The sequence below is a fragment of the Sparus aurata genome, chromosome 12 (genome assembly GCF_900880675.1).
Source record: "Sparus aurata chromosome 12, fSpaAur1.1, whole genome shotgun sequence".
Lineage (NCBI taxonomy): Eukaryota > Metazoa > Chordata > Actinopteri > Spariformes > Sparidae > Sparus > Sparus aurata.
In genome coordinates this window covers 5,776,156-5,797,701 of record NC_044198.1, presented here as the reverse complement: position 1 = coordinate 5,797,701, position 21,546 = coordinate 5,776,156, and the positions used below count along the sequence as shown (strand labels likewise).

General features: G+C 41.7%; 1 protein-coding gene across 1 annotated transcript; it reads right to left on the bottom strand.

Annotated features, from left to right (window-relative positions):
- Positions 1–14,312: 14,312 nt before the first annotated feature.
- On the bottom strand, positions 14,313–20,218 carry LOC115592224 (amyloid beta A4 precursor protein-binding family B member 1-interacting protein-like). Its single transcript, XM_030434780.1, has 3 exons — positions 20,096–20,218; positions 18,072–18,512; positions 14,313–16,233 (listed from the first exon to the last, which is right to left on the bottom strand). Exons 2-3 carry the CDS (start codon positions 18,377–18,379, stop codon positions 15,783–15,785), a joined length of 759 nt encoding a protein of 252 aa, XP_030290640.1. The 5' UTR covers positions 18,380–18,512; positions 20,096–20,218; the 3' UTR covers positions 14,313–15,782.
- Between the last annotated feature and the right edge of the window lie 1,328 nt (positions 20,219–21,546).

Here is a 21,546-nt window from a genome sequence, read left to right as displayed (position 1 = left end):
GTCTTGAGGTCATGATTTCTAAAAGGCTTTTTTAAGTTCTGCAGAGTGGCCGATCATTTCTGAATAAAAGTTTGTTTTAAAAAACTGAGTGAAAAAGTGAAAATTACACCTCCTGTCTGACTTTTGTTCTGAATGATGAGTCAATCAGCAGAAAATGAACCGATACAAATGTGATAATTCAGTTGGTTCCTATATGGCTGCAAATAGAACATGTTTGGATTTGGGACTGTCGGACAATGTGAGACATATGATGGCGTCACCTGCTCTCTTGGAAATTGTGAAATATATTTTTTATCATTTTCAAATACTCTATAAGATAATATATCATATAATATTTTTTTGAATCATTAAAATGCACTTCGTTGCATTCCAAGTGCTTATATTTGACTCCACCTGTTCAGATAAACTAGTTAATCCTCCATATGTGGCAATAAGAAGAAAAGAAGAAAATAAAATTATAAGTTAATGCCAGAGGTGCCCCCGGAATTTGTTTAATTTAGGGGGGCCACAGGGGGCCACTGGAAATCTTGTGATAAAATATCAGATAAAACATATTGTGCATACGGTACTCATTACTGAGAGGCATATTAGAATCCGCAAGTGAGGGGGCCAGCAATTGCGGGCATCGCTGATTAATGATCCAAATGAGCAGCACTCAGCGGGCACATTTACATTCACATTTACAGCATTTAGCTGAAGCTCTTATCCGCAGAAACACTCCATGTACATCCTCATTAAAAGGCCGAAACGAGCTGTTGAACATCTGCAGTGAAAACACACACTCTGCTCTCCTTCACAGAGCTCACTCCATGTATCACTGCAGGTGTCTGGAGATATCCTTCTCCGCTCTTTTCTTCAGGGCCTTTCTTCTCTCTGTGTCGGTAGTTGTCAGCCAGCACGTGCACACTGTGTAGGGACGTGTGTGGAAATAATGGCATTAAACATCTGACAGACGCTTTTCCTGTGGGGAGTCTTCAGTCCACAGTGAGTCCCAGGTGTGGGTTTACTCTGTTTCTGTGTGAATGTGAAGCAGAAAATGGACTCAATTTGATTAAATGACCTCTTTAACCACACTGACCTATTGGTGGGACAGTCATTACAAGCTCCTGCCATGCAGGTAGATATTGTTTAATAAAGCTAACGGAGATTAATTTCACGTGTTGGTGAGACCACACAGTATCAGTCAAGTCAAGTATACAGTATTTCTAGCATATTTAAGTCTACAAGAGTGAGCCAAAGTGCTTTAGTTTTTAGTTTTCACAGGAGGAAACATTCCAGAGGAGTGAACATCTACACGTTTTAACACGTTACAGTGATCTTATCAGAGCTGTGGAATATTAAATCATTCGTCTTTGCACAGAACATCTGAGCTGTTTTACCCTCGGGCGTGCCCACTTATTGTTAAAACATACATGTATCAAATTATGGGTTGTCTTGTCCGTATCGGCCATCAGAAACAGCATCGGCTGACAAAAGTATATATTGTGCATCCGCATATAATACATATAAAGTATTCCTGAACTTATATTAATCACAGAGGGACAGAATTTGATCCCCTGCAACAGAAAATGTGTCACCCTCCTCAAAGTGTCTTCAAACAGCACCCTAAGCCCACAAACTGTCTCCCCTGAGCTCCACGTGCACTCTGATCCTCTCATCACATGCATGTGTGGATCTGCTGTGTCTCAGTGCTGACTGTGAAACAAACACAATCCTTATTACATTCGAGGAAATGCATTTCATCATTCCAGGGGTTGACGCCGACATGAGAGAGAAGAAGCACTCATGCGAACGCGCAGAAACATTCGTCGCCGCACACGAGTGGTCAGAGAGAGGTTGCTTTTGGTGCATCTTGCAGTGCCCCGCTGCCCTTTTCCTCCGTCACGCGCAGCCTCATAACGTACTGTATAATGTAAGTCCATCTTAAAAAGGCTGTGCAGGGGGCACACAGATGGATGCTGGAGAGGTGGTCGCCATAGCGACATATGGGGGATGCAAACTCCGGGGGCCGGAGGGGCAATTACCTGATCAAAGGCCTGCTGCGACACAGGAATACAGAGGTGTGTGTGAGGGGCCCACAGCTGGCTCCCTCCTCAGACAATACGCAGCTGTAGTTTGTATTCTTTGTTTCTGTTGGGCTCGCAGTGTTACACAGCGACTGACTGCTGCTGTACACTGAGGTTGGTTTAGCCGTCAAAGTTGGTTTCACCCCATTCAGATTCATATGTTCTATGTCAGTCTGCTCTTCGTAAGAACTGTAGATGTTAACACTGAATTGAAAACTGAAGACTCCATGCTGCATCATTCCATCAAAAGGGAATATTCTAGATGACTTAAGCATCAGATCTAGACAAAAGTTCAGCCTGATGCAATTGGTATCTTTGGACAATATGGCATCTTCACTGATAAAGCTCTGTGAGGTAGAACAGCGCTGTCCCGCATGGCACGAGTGCGTGGCCCTCCAAAAAAACGAGCGTTAAAGGATAATTCTGGCAGCAACCCAGCTGATTTTCCAAGATCACGGACCACGGAGACATTTCCGCGGCTGTGGCCACCGATTAAGACAGTGACCTCGTGCATTCATACTCATCTGGACTACGGTGTTTACATTCTACAGTTTAAAAATGGTTTCAGTGGGAAAAAATAATTAAAGGTTAAGTGTATCTTCATCAGAGCGACACTGCTAAAAATAAGCCGGACAGGTAGGAACATGAGCAGTCAGATATACGTACAGAGAGCTAAACTGTAAAAAGCGGTAATAGAGTGCAGCTATGACGACGAGAGGACAAGATTGTTGTAGGCCGACTCCAGAAGTCAGCATCGCCCTGGTTCCCTTGACAAAAGGCCTGTAGGATTTCTTCCATTGGATTTTTTAAATTATAGTAGAAAATAAGCTCTGTTGCAAACACACATTTGTGATACTTACTTGTTTGTTCAGCAAGATAATCTCCACTGATGAACACCACTTTTTTTTTTTTTTTTGCATAAATGCAAACACCAGAAGTAAAAAGCGTTAGTCTGTTAACAAGACTGTCACCACCACACAGCTTCTTACTTCACTACACTACACACTTCACTGTGAGTTGGATTGTTTTCTCAGATGGAATAGACATGTGTGGATTGAATTTATTTATATGGCACAGAGGTTTGTGGTCTGTACATTAGAGGACAAGGAGCCATTACACTGAGCCATCTTAAAATGAAGTACTGTCTCTTCAAACCTCTGACAATCTGTTCATGCTCGAGCAATCAGGAAAAAAGAACATTTTCAGTCTTCATTGTGCTGATTGTCGACTCAAAAAACACTTTCTTCTGCAGTATGGCACCACATTAGTGAGTCACATCGCATGAAGACAACAATCCTAAATAAAAAATAAAACACTAAAATCTGTATTGATGCCGTTCCTCCGCAACAGAATTGTTATGCAGTCTCTTCAGCGCCTGCAGTGATTTGTCAGCCACCACTGTATTTCTGACAACAGATCATTTAAATGTTAGTTTCTCAAAACAACAGTAAACACCAGCTCGAGAAAAAAGAAGGACCCGCTCCCGTCGAGCTTTAACTTGCCCCTGATGGGAGTCAAATTCCACAAAGTCACTTGAAAATGTGTAGGACCAATCTACAGCCACTGAGCCCGCTGGAACACTGGTCGAACGTAACGTCGCAGATGCTTTCGTGCTCGCCAGGTTTGTTGTCTGCGGCTTCCTCAGAGACCGCCGCTGAGTGCACTTGGCTGTAAATCAGCCTGCATATTGGAGGAGGTGAGGAGTGTGGATTAAATTTCATCCATACGCTCTTGAACTGTTCAGTCGTGTTTCCCCTGCAGGAGCGCCGGTGGCGTTCTGCTGTCAGAGGAATTATGGTACGCGCTTCCACAGCCGCTCAGGACCCAGAGAGAGAATAAACCCTCCTCGTCTTTTTAGGATCTCCGCTTTGAAACTGTTCTTGTTCACAAGCTTAGAGTGAAAACAGAACAGGACCTGCAGATCATTCTCTTCAAGCAGCAAACCAACCTGCTCTCATATTTATCAAACCATACTAGTATATATTTTATGAGCATTATTGGGGGCACATGTGAAAAAGCAGTGCATTTTGAAGATGTTCAGAGTTACGCTAAAAGTGGATACATTTTTCTCCAAATGTTTTGTAGAGTCTGCCGGTGTTCTTCTTAGTGTCCTTGCTTGAAACCATGTGAAATTTAATTTTCAAAGGTCCAGATCTTAGGGCTTGGTGGCATCTAGTGGTGAGGTTGCATCAAACTGAAAACCCCTCGTCTCACACTCCTCACCTGACTGCTGAAGTGTTACAGGCCCTCTCTAAAGGCAGCGTTTGATTTTTTTTCCCCCAGGCTACTGTAGAAACATGGCGGTGCAACATGGCGGACTCCATGGAAGAGGACCTGCTCCCTCTGTAGATATTAAAGGCTCATTCTAAGGTAATAAAAACAACACTTCCTAGGTTAAAGCAACCTTAAGAAACTTTTTTTTATCCTAAAATAACAGCTTCATAATCATTTCCATGGTCACAGTGTCTTGTAATAGGGTGAATGGTGTCTCTTGCTCAGTCCCCCATCACTTGTTTCTTCCGTTACTTGGGGAGGGATTACAGTGTTCTACACATGCTTACTTCAAGTTTTCAACACATAACATTGCCATGACATAATGAGTTTGATTTGTAGTTGGCGCCTACATTACATCTGACATATTGTTACAGACCTGAGATTTGTATTTATGACAGTGGTGTTGCTCTCACAAACTGGCTCTAGAAAAAGACTAAAGTTATGGTTAAGTTTTTTAAAAAGTATTTTTATTTAGGGGTATTCATAGAAAATCTCTACCCATCCTGACAACTATCAATCATTGAAACCCTCTGACAACATCAAAGAAATCCATCCAATTATTTCATTCAGCCCACATGAAATGATTGAGCAGGCTGCCTATGTGTCTGCCTCTCTGTGCACTCAGTAGCCCCAATAACACTGCCTTTTCAAGGAACCAGTATTCCGCCTAACCACCTGTGTAAATATCACAGAGGCAGAATGGCTCGACAGTTTCATTTTGTACTGAAGCGCCAGCGGAGGTAGTAACAGACCCGCAACAGAGGCCACGGGTCAGTCGGCGCTGGTGTAGTCCGGCAGTGCATGTTTGGTTTGGGAGGGAGGCCTGATGTTCTTACTGATTCCTCCAATCTTACCAACCTCAGATCTGATCAAATTAAAGGTCCAGTGTAGGAAAGTGGTTATTTTCAGTGTCATTCCCGACTCGTCAGTATTCAACGAGTTGGGATAACCACTATTTTCTTACAAATTGGACCCTTTAAGAAATTGAGAAAATGAGAACTTTAATATAAAAAAGAGCAAAATCCCATTTTACTCATGTAATGTCTATTTGTTAATCCAACAATTTGGTGCAAGTATGACGAATTGTACAGACGGTCGATGGTCTCCAGAGAAGCAACTGAAAAAACACTTAATTTTAAGGACCTCATAGTTATTTAATGTACTATGTAGTCAGTGCAAAGCAGGTCAGCTGAACATGCAAAAATATCAAAATTATCTAAAGATAAACAAGTGGATCGAATCATCTAACTTGCTGTTGTGAATTATGCAGCTCTGAAAGTGTTACCGTGTTTATTATGGTGATGAAGTTTATGTTGGTGCATCATGTCAAACATGGATTCCTTGTCATGCTCGAGCGTCCCTCTTGAAGCTATAAGCAAACGAATGGAGCCTCCGCTGTGAGGTCGTGATGTGTCACCGGACCCCTCCAACAGTAATGAAGTCACGACTGATTGCGCTTACGTCTTTATTAAATTACCTTCACCATCCCGAGGGCAGGGAAGAGTTTGTCTGCTGTGCTACGCTCTGCTCCTGCTTTTAAGTGGAGAAAAAGGAAAATGTATTTTAATTCTAAACTCCACAGGTGATGGTCTGTTTTCAGTGTGACAATTAGTCTCTTCGACTCTTGTTGCATACTGTGTTATCAGCTGATGATTTTGTCAGGTATGGAAACGTAATTTAGCAAATTGGATCCGGTACGACTCGAATTCTGCATTGGCTTTTCAAAATTAAAGAAGTTGTCTAACATTTCGGGAAATGGGCACACTTCTTTTGTGAGACTGCAATGAGATTGGTGTTTTTCAGTCTCAAATCAATCATACGTATTGGCAGAGTTAAGAGAGAGAGAGTGAGAGCTTAACTTAGAACCCCCAGGACTTAGCAATCCAATTTATTAAAAGGTGATATTTCATTGTTCAACGTCTTAAATGAATGAAAAAAACAACAACTCACTATATTTGTGATTGAGGAGAGCACTGTGTGCTGTAACTATTTTTAGTGCACTGTTGTCCAGTATTTCTTTTTTTTGGTTTTTGTCATTTCCTAGGCTGCTCTCCCGTCCATTTCCTGTCCTCTCTTAAATCTTAAAGCCCTCTCTAGTTTTGGTTTCCCTAAAAACCCGACCCTGCTGAACCTGTAGCAGGTGTCAGTGCTGTCACTTTGTTGGTGGTCAGTCAGTCATTTTGAGTGAGACATCAAACACAGGCCTGTTGTTTGTTGTCCCGCCGTTTGATACCTCGTGCAGGTGTTCCTCCTCTAAGATAAGATAAAAAGTTGGGAAACAACTTCAGCGTTCGGCCCGGGTGTGTTTGCCGAGTTTGCAAATTTGAGAGCTGCAACTGAAAAGAAAAATGCAAAGTCAGGGAGATGTGAAAATGTGATGATTTTTTGATAACATTTATCTTATTTTGCTTATTTAGAAAATGCATAAATCCTGAAAAGACTCTAAAGTGATAGTGAGTGATAACATTGGTAACACTGTACGTCCCATTATTAAGGCACATGCATCAACCTGTGCAAGGACTCTAGGGATGGCTCGATACCACGTTCGATAATGTCAAGACAATACTGAGTATCTGCCGATACCGACATCGATCCGATACAGCCATTCCCCCTCTGTTAAACAACAAAGCTATAGACGACACATCTGTATGGAGGCTTTTCTAAACTTGCCATGAAATGAACATAGGCGTGTTGCAGTCACCACGGGCTGAGCAGCAGCTGCAGCTCACACATGTCTCAGATTGACCTTTGAAAAGTTCGTAATTAGTTTTCACTTTTCAATTTATTTTCTGCATCGGAGGAATCGGCGTGCATCTGCTATTTGTTGAAATATTTTGATGATGGTAACACTGCTATGGTAGGGGAATATATTCACTTATTTTTAGGGCTACTCAGTACAAACGTATAGATTGTTCTACAAAAACCTACAAACCTACAATCCCCTCTTTAAATAACAAGATGTTTGGTTCCTTTTTGACTTTCACTAATATTAAAGTTACTGCTTTTTTTCTCAGTAGTAGTAGGAAGAAAGATGTGTGATGGTGGCTGACTCGGAACACGCCCCACCAACAAAGCTTTCATTTCTTTCTCAAAGCACACCACAGATGGAGGGTCTCTGTGTTCTGTGACAGAAGGTAAAGGTAGGTTAAAATTTTTTTAGGGGACCAACTTGAATCGAAGGGAAATAAGGTCCATTTGATTAAAATTGAATGTGGGAGGTGTGCTGGAAAAATTCCTCACGTAACTGAATTCTTGAAGTTGACGCGGAGGGTGACGTCTGGAGCAGAGAACAGAAAGCCCCGGCCGTTCTCACACACCGTCCCCTCATCGACACAACGCGCTCCCTGGAGCTCGAGTGGTATTTTCTCTCAGCCGCAGCCTGACGCCATCGCTCTGAGTTTGCTTCTATGCAGGCCCTCGTGGACCATTACCAAAGACGATGAACTTTAACAGGAAGTAAGAGCTCCTCTGGTGTTTTTCTCATGTTTTGGCTGGTCCGCCTCAGCAGGACAGCTTGTGATGTCCTGTTGATTAGGTTTCCGCTTCTGCTGCTGGACACACAGCTAGCAGTGATCACTGCAGAAACAAGGTGACTTCACTCATTAGATTTATGTCACCAGCTCGATGATTACACTTTATTATTAAATCATGTGTGGTCTTAATATGGTGTTGGGTTTTTGGATTTGAGTTGTCAGTAGCGATCAGTGTTTCCAGTAATATATTACTTTTAGCAATGACAGAGTAATGCGTTTCTAATAGGACTAGGACTTTGCTAATATTATTACTGTCACTAACTGTTTGTTATTAGAATAATTTATCCACACCGCGCCACTTTTACCAATGCACCAGCAGAAAAAATATCCCCAGAAGAAGAATCCTGTTGACCCCAGAGTCAGACTGTAAATGGGTAAAGAGAGCAGGGCAAAAAAACGTAATAGGCTGAAAACCTGAAGAAACATCTGATGAGGGTTAATGCTAACTGTAACAAAAAATTACACTTGTCACATTCACCAAATGTACATCAGGAGCAATGTTGGGCTCAGTATCTTGCTCAAGCATACTTCGACATGCAGCCGGGGAGCCAGGGATTTGAACCAGCGATGTTTCAATTACTGGAAACAATACAATACCAATCATAAGGTAAGGTAATGTTGCCTTAGAGACCAGGTTATACAGAGGCTGTATCATCTTTTGCAATTTAGACACCCGGCAGTATAAGTCTTGTGTAAAATAATTTCACTAAAAAACGGTTATGAAACTGTCCATTAAATAATTAAACATTGTTAAAAAAAGGAAACTCAAAATATCAAGTATTGTATGATTCTGTTATACTCATGGGATTACTGCAGTGTAATGTATATTGCTTATTTGATCACCAATAATTTTTTTTTCTTTTAATATCATTCTACTTTTTTAAAATTTCATTTCTTGCGTAAACATAATCCCCCGACTTAACTAACCACATTTATTGATGTTTAACATGATGTAGCAGAACAGTGCCTTAACATATTCTGCTCTAGTTTCGTGGGGCCGTTTGTTTTGCTCTGATTAGCACCAAAGGCTCTCGTCTGCTCCACTTCCCGGGCTCAGAGGCACGGTTAGTCTGGGACAGTGGGTTGGTGTTCAGCAGCCACACTGGGAAATGGAGCCGCTACTCTGGCTCACCTTTAGCTATGCTGCTGTTTTGGCTACCGTTCCTTTGCTCACCGAGGTTTTGCCAGACGTTGCTTTGCCTACTGCTGCTTTGCCTACCGCTGCTTTGCATACCGTTGGTTTTGCTTACAGCCGGGCTTATGATTGTCAGACCTTTTTCTGCACAATCATTATTACCATTAGTCCCAAAGTATTTCAGCAGTGGCCCTTTTAGCGTAGTGTAATGTGAGCGGGGCTTAACTCTTCATTTTGTTTTTGTTTCAAACCACGTCTTTTGCCTCTTAGAATCACAAACCTGTATGCCTTTGAATGATCAGTCTTAGTCTGAGGTGAAATATTATTCCTTGGGTGAAGTACCCAGGTTGGTGTGGTTGGCCCTTCCTCAATTATACCAGCTTGCTGGTCAACCTCCTAACCACCCGCTACAATCAAATTGTATTTACTTCGAACAGAAGCAGCTCTTTTAAATGCTTTTCCGGTATTGTTCTAACTACCGAATTCTACATTTGATTTTTCATTTCAGTAGTCACAAGGCATGGATGTTTCAAGAAAAATGATATGACATGTTGAACATATTTTTGAGAGTTTTTTTTCTTGAAGGACAACAACAACATAACCAGTTTTGATCTTTTGTGCTATGAAAAATCAAAACGGCCTATGCTAATGGCACACTTACATCCCTCAATTTTCGAAACAGGTGGCTTGTTTTGGTATCATGCAGAGGTGATGACACTGAGGGCAGTGTTTACAATGACCATTTCCTCTCACTGTGTCTGCAGAGATGAGAAAATGAGGAGAGGCCAGATGCAATTACCAGGAATCATCAGTTTAAGTCAAGGGCTTCTGGCACAACCATTCAAAGGGAGTTAGGGTCAGAATTATGATCCAGCAGATTGTCCACTATCAGTCAAGTCTGTTGCGCGCTGAAATGTTCGGATTCATTTCAGGATTAACGCATGCTGATGTCAGCTGCAGTCCATATTACCTGAGGGGGTGGCTCAAGAGGTGGAGCAGACCGTTTATCTTTGGGTTGGGGGCTCGATTCCCAACTCCACATGTTTACTTTTTGAAGCATCTTAAGGCAAGGCAGTGAACACTTAAGTGCTTCTGATGGACTGTCTTTTTTAATTTCATAGCCTCTATAACTGCTTATCATGGTTTGGGGACATATTGCCTGTTTAAGGACCCAGCTACCTGGGGGACAGTAAACTGGCCCTCATGAGGTTACAGTATCTGTTTCTCTATCAAGAATTATTCTTTTAATTTACAAGATAAAATAAGGGAGTGGCATGAGGCACATAAAGAACAACTGATGGGAGAACACCCCTAAGGATAAGCCCTAAGGATAAGTTTCCATGAAGTTCCTAACCATGCCCCAGTGGCTCAGACGGGCTTTATTAACACAGTGGAGAAAAACAGCTGCTCCCCCCATGTTTAACAGATCACGACAGTCCTCCAACCAATGACTTATTGCAAAGCAGGACCATTTGTCCTTTTTGCAGACAGATATCCAAAAAGACAGTTTTGAAAACATTTTTGTGGTATGGTCCAGCAGGCATAATAAAACTGGAAAATTGATTTGCATGATTTTATTCATAACCCAAACAAACTTGGTTCAAAAATGTGCACTTCTGGGCATTTCTGCCCATGAATGTAACAAAGAGGCCTTTGCTTCCAAAGCCATGCCAACATTAGTCAGGATCAATTTGGAAAGTCAAATGTGAGTTCTGCATACACATTTATGCTGAATTACATTATACCTAGACATTTAGAGGACTTGGCGCCAGATGTTCATATATTTCCTGGTATATGTCCTGTACTAGTCAAAGTATTGAAATCCCAAAGTCAAACATGAAAAAACTCCAAGGGGAAGTGATGAGGATGCACAATGAACAGATGCCAGAACCACTTCACACGAAGTCTTCTTGATCATTGTTGATGTTGATTTACAGTAAATGCAGGAAGAGTCAGTTTGATTGAATATTTATTTAATATGTTCAAAGGTCAGTATATTATTCCCATATTATATATATACAATGTCCTAATACCCTTACAATGCTATAAGGCCTGTTGCACAAAATACCCAATCTTTTTGTTGGATGATGGATAATGATCGAGCAGGAAAATGTAATTATGACATTGTCCAAAGCATCAGGTGGTTTGGAGTGCTAACATAGAGATGTTAGAGAAATATTGTTATGTTCAGACAGGATTGCATGTTCATGCCATAACCAGCTGCCAGACTCACGGTGATTGGATTTACTGTACATGCCCAGAGAAGTAGGAACCTTGTATTATATGTTAGGTAACAATTGTAAATGTCAGGAACTACGAGGCTACCATGAGTACTCACCTTCTGTGGAAGGAAAATAAGCAGGGCTTCATGAGGTTAACTGTTTTTGTTTGGGTTAAGAGATGTCTTTTAGTTTTAGAGATATACGCTTTGGCCTCTCTGCAAGCTTCTATGAAACCCTGCTCTGTTTAAGTCTGCAGAGGCATTTGTGGTTGTATACCTTGCGGCAGAAACATATTGCAAGGCCTACTCATACCAGAATGTGGCATGGTGAAATATATCTGAACGTCAGTGGACAGTGCCTCACAACAAGTTACCGTAGATTCATCTGTATTGGATTCTTTGGTTTTCTCTTCCCTCCCCAATTTGTGCTTGAAAGTTCACCAAAGTTAAACTTGATGCAAACCAGTCATGCAAATTTGCTACACTCACGTAAGCAAATCCAGTGATTGTGGTAAATACGTTGGACTTATTTGATCTTTCCATAACATTTTGATGTCAAAAGCTGCTGGTGTGACCACCGTTCCAGACACTCCTTATACCCAAAAAGGTAGAAATTGCTGTTTCAGTGTTTTTGTTTTCCATTGCCTTGCTCCATACACCGGTATCAGCCCAATCGTGTCCAAAAAGTCATTTAATGGGTATTTTTGATGGTATCTTGGAGTTTGTAACTTCCTGGAAACGTATTAAAAAACCTGATGACATCCTGTACTCAGGGGCATACTGTGTAATACCTTTATAACTTTATCTAGTGATTTGGGTGAAAAAAGGTCATGCTTCACGTGGAAAATATTTTCTGGTCTTCCCTCTGCTGCCCTCGGACTGCTCTGCCTCGAAGCTCTGGTCAGATGGCTTTACTTGTTGCAAAATAGCTGCTGACAAATGAACCTATACCAGTGTGTCAGTGAACACAGACAGTATGGACCGTAACTGTGCGTTTGCTTCTGAGAATGACGACAGAGGGCTGTTGGAGTACCGAGGTGATTCATGTATTTTACTGTTAGGCAGATACCGGTAGCTCTGTGACTTAAGTAGGTGCTAACTACTGCTAAATGTAGTTACCTGCCATTAGCTTGGTAAGTGGTCCTTGGTGACTCAGCCTTAGGTTGCCAGGAACCAAACCGGGCAAGAAAACCCCTTCAGTACTGTATCCCCTCCATTGAATCGGCCTCCATCTCCTCAGAGGCCGTGCTTTTCCCCATACAGTCCCGGGAGAGTCAGTGTCGGAGATTTGGTGGTGAGGGGTTGGGGGTGGTGTGTAACATACATTCCGTGCAATTGGATGCCTGTTTTTAAAGGAAACATGCTGAAGCCAACAGCACTCCATTAGCCATTTCATGGGGACTTAAGTGATGATCTCGATTCCAACACGTCCTGTAAGTGTTGTGTGACCTGACATCCCTTTTGACAGGATGGCATAATTTGTGAACGCTTTCAAATCTTCATTTTTAAAATGTATTTTAGCATTTTGTGCAAGGTTTGGTTTGGATTAGGGACAAAAACCATTAGGCTAGGGTGAGGGTGATGATCACTCGGTCAAAGCGAGGGAGGCTTGGTCGTCATTGTTGAAAAAAAATCTTATGGTTAATGTTAAATTTAGATTAAAATAAAAAAAACTTAGTCAGGTCATACTTAGTTTTAGCTAGCAGCTGTTACAAATCTTGCAAAGAATGAAATTGTGGCTGTCACACTCATCGCTGTCACACTCATCGCTTGCAGGGGGTGTGAGAATTAAATTTGTGGCAGCTGTTTGCTTTCTTTGGCCAATAGGTGGCTGTGGCTCAGGGGTAGAGCCAGTGTCTTGTTATTGGAAAGTTGCTCGTTTGATTCCCCTGGTCCTCATGTCAGAGTGTCCTTGGGCCAGATACTGAACCCCAAACTGGTCCTGATGTGCTGTTCGGCCCCTTGCATGGCCACCACCGCCATCAGTGTATGAATGTATAAATAACTGTAAATCGCTTTGGACAAAATTGTCTGCTAAATGTATAGCAGGTGAAATTAATATTGAAATCTACACGTCTCAATCGCTTGTTTTTTAGGACCTTTGTCTGCAAGGACCAACATAATGACAATAGCTTCATGTCTATTTATTCTGCTGTCAGAGGCATTCCTATGGGCTTCTAAAATTGTTATAAAACATTTTGAGATGAAAACTTTCAATTAATATCTATCAGATGTAGAACACAAACACATTCATATCTATCCTCACACGACATTCTCTCATTGTATTTCATTGCTGGAGCAGTATATTGTTACAAATGTCTTTCCTTCTCAGATGACAGCCAATTAAGAGACAGTGCTGCAGTACATGCCCAGATTGAATTAACTGGCTTTTAGTATGGAGACAGCAGCCTCACTCGCAGACTTAGACACAGAAAAGACTAAAAAGGCACGTCACGCAAAGTCTCGGTTTTCATCCACGGCAAGCCAAGAGCAACGGCCATCGACTATAAGAGCATCCCTCATGAATGTTCAAACTATTGTTGAATTATAAATGACAGGCCTGTTGGGAAAGATGGTTAAAAACTGAAGGAGAATTAATCTTGTTTGGACAAAGGTGGACTCCAAGTGTATTGTATCAACAACAGATGTTAGCTTTGTGTCAACAGAGCTACTTTAGAGAATGATCAGTCTGTGCTCATCTGAAAAACAATTTAGTCGGGACTGCTGTATCTGTACTTATTACTTCTTAGTCAAGTGCTGTGCTATGATTTCTATTTGTCTGAATAAAAGGGAAACAACTAAGTCATAATCTAAGACTGTGTGGGTGAATGAAATGCATACCGAGACTGATACAGTGAGAGAGTCAGAGGAAACACAGAGAATGGTGTGAAACAGGGAGGGACCCTGTCATGGAAATCCAGCTCAGGAAATGCCTCCCAGTTGGAGAAACAATGGGCTCTTCTACAAATACACTGTAAAAATGAAGACATTATATGGAGGGGAAATAAATAGTAAGCATAGGAGACGGACAGAGCAAACTCTCTCTTGCTTTCTACGTTCAGGACTCAGTCACACTTAAAATATTGGTTCTGTGAAGATGTATTTTTTAGTTGTGGAATGCAGGAAACACCATGTTGACTTTACATCAGACTTCTCTGATAATGCCCTGTGAAATTCAACAATAAGTAAGAATTTTAGTTTAAAAGATTTGAAAAAATAACTTAAATGACAGAAAAACGCATTTCAAAGAAATTGAATGGTTGTGTTAAAGAGATATCAACTGAGATAGGCAAGCTAACCAGCTAGTCCTGGCCCGTCCTTTTTCCTAATACTACTCTGGAGGTCCTCGTCCAGACTTCTAGTTGCAGGGCTAACGAAGCTAACTAGCCTCAACCATGGGACCTAATTTTGGAATAAAGATTGTACAGTAGTAGTCAATTGAAATTGTCATGAATTACACACATGATCTGTGTCAATTAAAAGGATAATTTTGCAAGTGAAGTCACTTGCCATCCACATAGTAAATAACAATTTAGTTTTGCATAAAAAACACTCAGTGAACAACATCATCTGACATAATATACATCACCAACACAGACATGGCCGTCACACCAGCACAGAAAAAGTAAAACAGTTGAAAATCACAACAAGTCTTGCCTTATTGACACATTGGAAAGGTAGCTAATATACATGATTATATAACAGAATTCATTGGTTGTGTACATTCTCTACTTACATATTTTTTGTCTTAAATACCAATCCGCAACAACATTAAAAACACTGAATGTTCAAGTGACCAATATTGGTAAGGTTTCTACACTGTCATGTTCTCCTGGGGAACCTTGGGTCCTCACATTCATGAGGATGCCACTTGGCATGCACCACCCACCTAAACTTAGTTGGGGAACAACTACAACCCCTCATGGCAACAGTACTGACCGATGGCAGTGCCCTCGCCACTAGGATAATGAGCCCTGCCAATGCAAAAACTTGTCGTGAATTACCGAATAAATGTGACAAAAAGCTCAAGATGTCTACCCACCTTCCTATTCCCAAGATCTCAGTGCAATTGAGCATCTGTGGGATGTCTTGGTGTTCTTCAAGAGTTTTATGACAAACTGTAACTTTCTCAAGTTGAAAAATTATGCTTTAAATTGACAAACATCATATGCTTAATTTCTGGCCAAATCAATGCAAGATCAAACAATTAATTCTCTATAGCCATAAACATATTTCCCAGCATGCAGTGTATTTGGGTTAAAAAGCTCTGTTTTCTAATTTTAAAAGAGTTACATGGCAGAGGTTTCTTGTTTCGTTAAATCTGTTAATTCTCATTCTATTGAGTTTGAATGCACTTCTAAGTTGGTTTGGAGAGAACTTAAAGTATTTGAAGTTCAATGGTGTCATATATATGTTGATGCCTAGCATGTACAAAGTATATTGTGTGTATATATACAGTATTGTAAGCAGTCATTTAATCATCCCTGGGTGACTATCAGTCAGAAGTAGTCACTTCAGTCTTCTCAAACATTCATGTCCCAAGTCATGGTCACTCAGAGAGACGAGTGTTCAAACAGGATGACTTTCGAATGAGTGGAGAGGCTGGAGAGCCTGGAGGGTCTGAAAGCTCCGATCCGAGAGTACACATCTACGTCTGAGCAGGCACCCCATGACAGATGAGGGCTGGGTGGGGTGGTGTGGATCATAGGCAGGTGGAGAGGGAAGGCCAGGACGGGAGGTGTTGGAGGGATGGAAAGTGGTGGAGGCAGCACAGGAGGTGGTGGTAGTGGCAGTGGGGGTGGAGAGGGCACTGGTGGAGGTGGAAGTGGGGTGATGACGGTGGGTGTCACTGCGGTTACAGTTTGGATAGGCTGCATAGCCTCGGCGACCATCCCGTTCTTGGCTGGCAGGTCCTGACACGGCGCAGGGTGTTTCAGTGTGTAGGTGGCGGTGTGGAAGAAGCTGTGGTACTCTAGAGAGTTCCTTGCCCTGGCCAACCTCAGCCTGCAGGACACAACCCAGTTATTATCAAGGTAGGTGTTATTGAGATTAAAAGAAGAGTTCAACATGTGGGGTTAGATGAGGAGATCAGTGTTAACGTCATGTCTTACATCAAGTACAGAGCTGGACAGGACATGGTCAGCCCAGCTAAGCATTAAGACTGACTCGTGGTTTTATCCAAAATTGGAATTACTTCATGGACTGGTGAGACTAGAATGTGTCAAAAGTGCAGGACTGTCAGCACAAAAAAGCAGTGACAATAAAATTGTAGCTACTTAGCAACCAATACATCAGCAAATTAGTAGCAATTGTTTTATGTTTGCTTTAAAGTAAAGGACCACAACACATTCAAATGAAAAAGAGCTGTCATAACCCTCAGTTTACAGTGTGCCTCTGACAGACCTCAGTTTGGAGGGTTATGTAGCTCTGACACTTCACCCTGAAGCTCTATCTCAATGAGAATGGGGCCGAGTGGTAGGGGCAAGGGGTATAGGGATTGGGCATAGAAAGGGGGGTAGTGAAAAAACAATGTTATCTCCTGTTGCTGTAACAGCAATAGGTCAGGAGGATGAATGCAACTGGCCAGTTGTGGAGAATCCCCCTAGATGTCCCTACCCAGATAGTGAGATTGACATCCATGTCTTGCCCACATTTAATGTGGAAGGATGGCACTCACAGCCAGCTCCTGTTTGCCAGATCTAAGCCACCAGCAGGCCACACCATGGTCACATGTTGGCCAAAAAGGAATCAGATAAGTCCGAACTGGTCCAAGTCTGGGCCAGATCCAGTTCGCCAGAAGAGCCTGAACTGTGGCCAACAGTTTAAAAGCTCTCCAGGAACGCATTACAAAGAATCCTTCCCCTGATGCCATCGCCAAAGCCTGTTCAAAATCAGGAGACACTGAGCCCTCAAGGCAAGCCAAAGCTCTCAGCAACTCCATTTTCAACACTTCGATCAATGTTGTCCAGTGGAATGTGGAGTGCAGCTTTCAGGAAGATGAAGACAAATAAAATGCATACCATTGTCCTGATGTCATTGATGTCTTGTTCCAGGACTACTTGGGATCTGGTCAGGTATGCTTCAAATACACCTTCTAAAGTGTCATGCAGAGAACTGGGTCGCTGCTTTTTCCTCCCTGCAGTATTATCGAATAATCGCCACTAATAAGGCTCTGCTCTCTACAGCTATTTAGAGAAAGAGTTATTTAAAGCTCAATTTATGAAATAGCAAAACCAAAAAATTTGTTTTCACAAGCAGTAACATCACAACACTCCTGAAACAGCTGATGAAGAGCGTGATGAACTAGTAAAATACAGCCGATGTCTGAAAGTAAAAACAGGGATGCAGGAGGGAAACTTGAGAGATTCAGTTAGAAGCTACAAAGGACCACACAGAGACTTTTAGAAACAGCTTTTTGGCTTTGACACAGAATTATTGAATGCAACAGCTGCGAATGAATGCCAAATATGAAACTAACTTTGGCTTGGTCATTTCCTCTAAGGACTGTACATTAGTTCAGGGGTTTTCTCAGATGGGGCAGAAACTCTCTCTGCTAACATGCTTGTAAGTTACAGTTACTTTGGAAGCAAAAAGTTCACACAGTATTCAGAGGATTCATTTGTACAGGAAAAATTAAGTGGATTTGCTTTGCCTATGTGGTATTAACCTGACAAGTTTGTGTCGCTACTGGTTATGGCGATATTCTTCATCAGAATATAAAAAAAAACTGTCAAGAAAACAAATGGTGCAAAAGCTGAAAAATGCAGGAAATATTGGATCTCACGTGGGTGAGGATGGTTTGTTAGACCATGATTTACTCTGTGACACACCTCGGTACACACCTGTGTCTTATTTGTAAGAGTCTATACAGCAGCAGGAGGATTACAGCTCCAGCCAGGGTCAGCAGCAGGACGGCCACCCTCACATCCAAACTCCAGCACGACTTTCCCGCAGTTCCAGGTGAGCTACAGGTCTTGGGGGGCTGTGGCGTCTGGAGGGGTCCCTCCATACCCCGCTTAGGATTGATGATAGCCTGGACCAGGCCGGGCTGAACAGTTTCTAGTGGGGTTGGGTTTCTGAGCACAGCAGTCCTCGGCTGTGGGGGGATCTGGAGAGATGTGCTGCTGGTGACCTGATGATCGACCTGCATAGTGCCCGGTTTGACTGAGTGGAAAAGAGGTGGAGGGTTGCTTGATGTCAATGACTTCTACATGTCGAATACGCTGAGAAGGGTGAGCAGGCGTCTCCAGGGAGGCTTCAAACGGCTTTAAGTGTCAGATGCTCTGTAACATTAAAAAAGTTCTTAGTCACTGCATGTTTCAAAATAAAGCCTTTGTGTTGTTTTCCATCTGGTACTCAATCTGCCTTCTGCATCTGTTTCACAATTCAGTGAGAAGTACTTTTTCTTTTTAGGATGTAAACACTGTAAGAAATGAAACACATTTGAAGAGCAACAGAGCAACTTACATTCATTCCTTATGTGAAATGTAATGTGCCTTAAAATGCTGCTTAGACTTTATATTCATAATAAGAATAAATCATGATGATTGTGTTTTGCCACTGGTAGGCTCAGATTGTTATTCAAGTTGTGTGATCAACATAATGAACCTTGTTATAATCAGCATCAACCTTGATGTTAAAGAGTTTTTGTTGTTTTCTCACAGCAAAAAAAAGGTTTTATTCACATTGCATTACTCAACAAAACACACTGAACACACTTTTACTATATTTCCTTTCTCATAAAACATTTGAAAAGCCTTCTCTCTGAACTGCTGAAAGCAGAAACCTCCAGAGGAAATGACAAACCTGTTTTCAAACACTCAGTCATCCTCTCCATAACCCGTACATGTCCTTTCGACATGTACATTTGGTGAAATGTTCTTCACGTCGTGCCTGTTAGCTAAACTTGTTCTGCACAATTGAGTTAAGTAAACACATTTTGAGGCATTGCTGCTAAATGACTCAATGCTTTTTAAAAGCATCAGACAGTTATTTCATCAGACTCGAATGAATTTGCGATCTGGTCGTGATAATAAAGTTGTAATGTATTCCGCCTGCTGTCTCTTCAGGTGGTTTTGCAGAAGTTTGGTGTTTTCTCAAGTAACATCCTTACCATGTCTCACTGTGACTGCGTGACAACAACCTCCCCTTCACTAAATGACATCCAGCTAATTATGGAACCAAAATAATGTCATATTTTCTCTTAGTGAAGAGTCTTAACTACCCCAAAACTGAGGTGCACACCAAACCCTTAATTTAGTTTCTGCAAACTTCGGATATGAACAAATTTGCACGTGTCATATGCACCGTGTGCTGTCTTCCATGTCGGGAGGCGTAGGGGATGGTGACGCAATTACAGATAAGCAAGATGGCTGCCAAGCCATTGACCACAGTTTGAGACACAGTTTCAACATCTGTTAATGTGAAACCACTGTATATTTCCAAGGAGACCTTGGGATAATTTCCAGTCATTCTGGTTGAAAAAACAAAAACAAAAAAAAAAAACAATTTGTTGACAAGATGTCGGAATATCTCTAGTTGTGTTTGGAGTGACAAAACCAGGTATTTTAAGCCAAATCAAGATCTTTCTCCAACCCTAACCAAGGTTCTTTTGTGCCAACAAACCAACCCATAAACACAGCATTGTCACAACATAAACTTGAAAGTCAAACATAAACTTGAAAGTCAAACATAAAAACAATCTGAAAGATGAAGATGAATGTATTTAACTTTCATTATATATGTGGTTTGCCGAAACGTACATTGCCTTCGGGAATTCTGCCGACTGGATTGGATTACTGTGTATCGTTACACACTTAGTATCTAGTATGCTGGCAAATATAAGAAAGAAAGAATTGCGACTTACTTATTTGAATTGGTTGGCGTTGTAGCAGAAACACTGCACAAAATCGAAGAACTCACCCCAACAGGAGCACTGTTTAAAAACTGTGTGGCTTTCCAGGACCAAATGCCCAATCCTGAGCACACACCAATGGGAGGAAGCCAGTCAAAACAGCAGGAAACACTGCACTTCCCTAACACACAATGCAGAGATCTGATTGGAGAGGACTTCCTATCACCATGGTTACAGGAAACTGGTCAAGGATGTCTGTCTTTTTTTTTTTAAGGACTCTTCGTTTTTTGAGTTGAGAGTGAGTCTGAACAAAACACACGTGATCCCACACGAACTTGGAATCACAGATTAGAAGGGATCTGCAGAGGCGAAGATACACTTATTATTCTTTCAGTCTTTCAGACAAACTCTAAAGCCTGCTATTATATTACTGAACATCATCCACCCCAGGAAGATAAATAGTAATTTAAGCCTCTTATCTTATAAGGCATACAAGCTGGAGCGGTAGGATAGAAGTCTAAAACTCGAGGCACAAAAGAAGTCTTGTGTTAAAAGGGTTTACAAGGCTTCCTTACTTTGTTAAATCAAGGAACAAAACATCACATAGAGTAGTGGAAGCACATGCTACACACAGTCTGACCTTTATACCTGAGCTTTATCTGGGGAAAAAAAAACTAATTGAACGTAAGCTGTTTCAAAGTAAAAGAGAAACAGCTGTTACACTGCCACTAAAGCAGCTCACATTAGTCCGGGCTGTGCCACTGTGGGTCAACAGACGCAGAGAGATGAGGGCCGCCATGAAAGCCCGGGAGCTATCTGATTGAGCCAGTATTCAGGGGACGAATAAATGACACACAGGCACAGAAAGAGGCCGGGCTCGGATGTAAGTACACCTCTCATTTATCTGTCTAATAAGTTCTGATGCCGGGCCAAGCCGAAAGGGAGGAACTCTTAGCTCTCACTCAATATCCCTGCCTGGCACCATCACAATCCTCCGATATTGAAGAACACCTAATATTAAAAGATCTGTTATCAGGAGCCCAATTGTAGTTCAGGGGGAGGTAATCTGCCCAGACAAGCTGCTAGAAAAGCATTCAGGAGCTGTGCTGTTTCTTAAGACCACACAGCTGACAACAGAAACAAGTCTTCATTCTGATATGTACCGTTCATTTTTATTTTTGTTGTATTATTTTCTCTTTTTTGTGTCATATTAATGTTGGATTAAAAAGAACAAATTTGGGTTTTTTGGGCAGGGTCAAAAGTAGTGACAAAATAAAATGAGCACATTGTGTCTTGTAGGATGGTTGATGATGATGTTGAGGGTGATGGTTGATGGTGATGTTATAGATAGATAGATAGATAGATAGATATACTTTATTGATCCCAAGCTGGGAAATTAAAGGAGAACTTTGGTCGATTTAAACATGCAGCTTCATTGCTCAAGCTACCCTCGACTTGCCAGT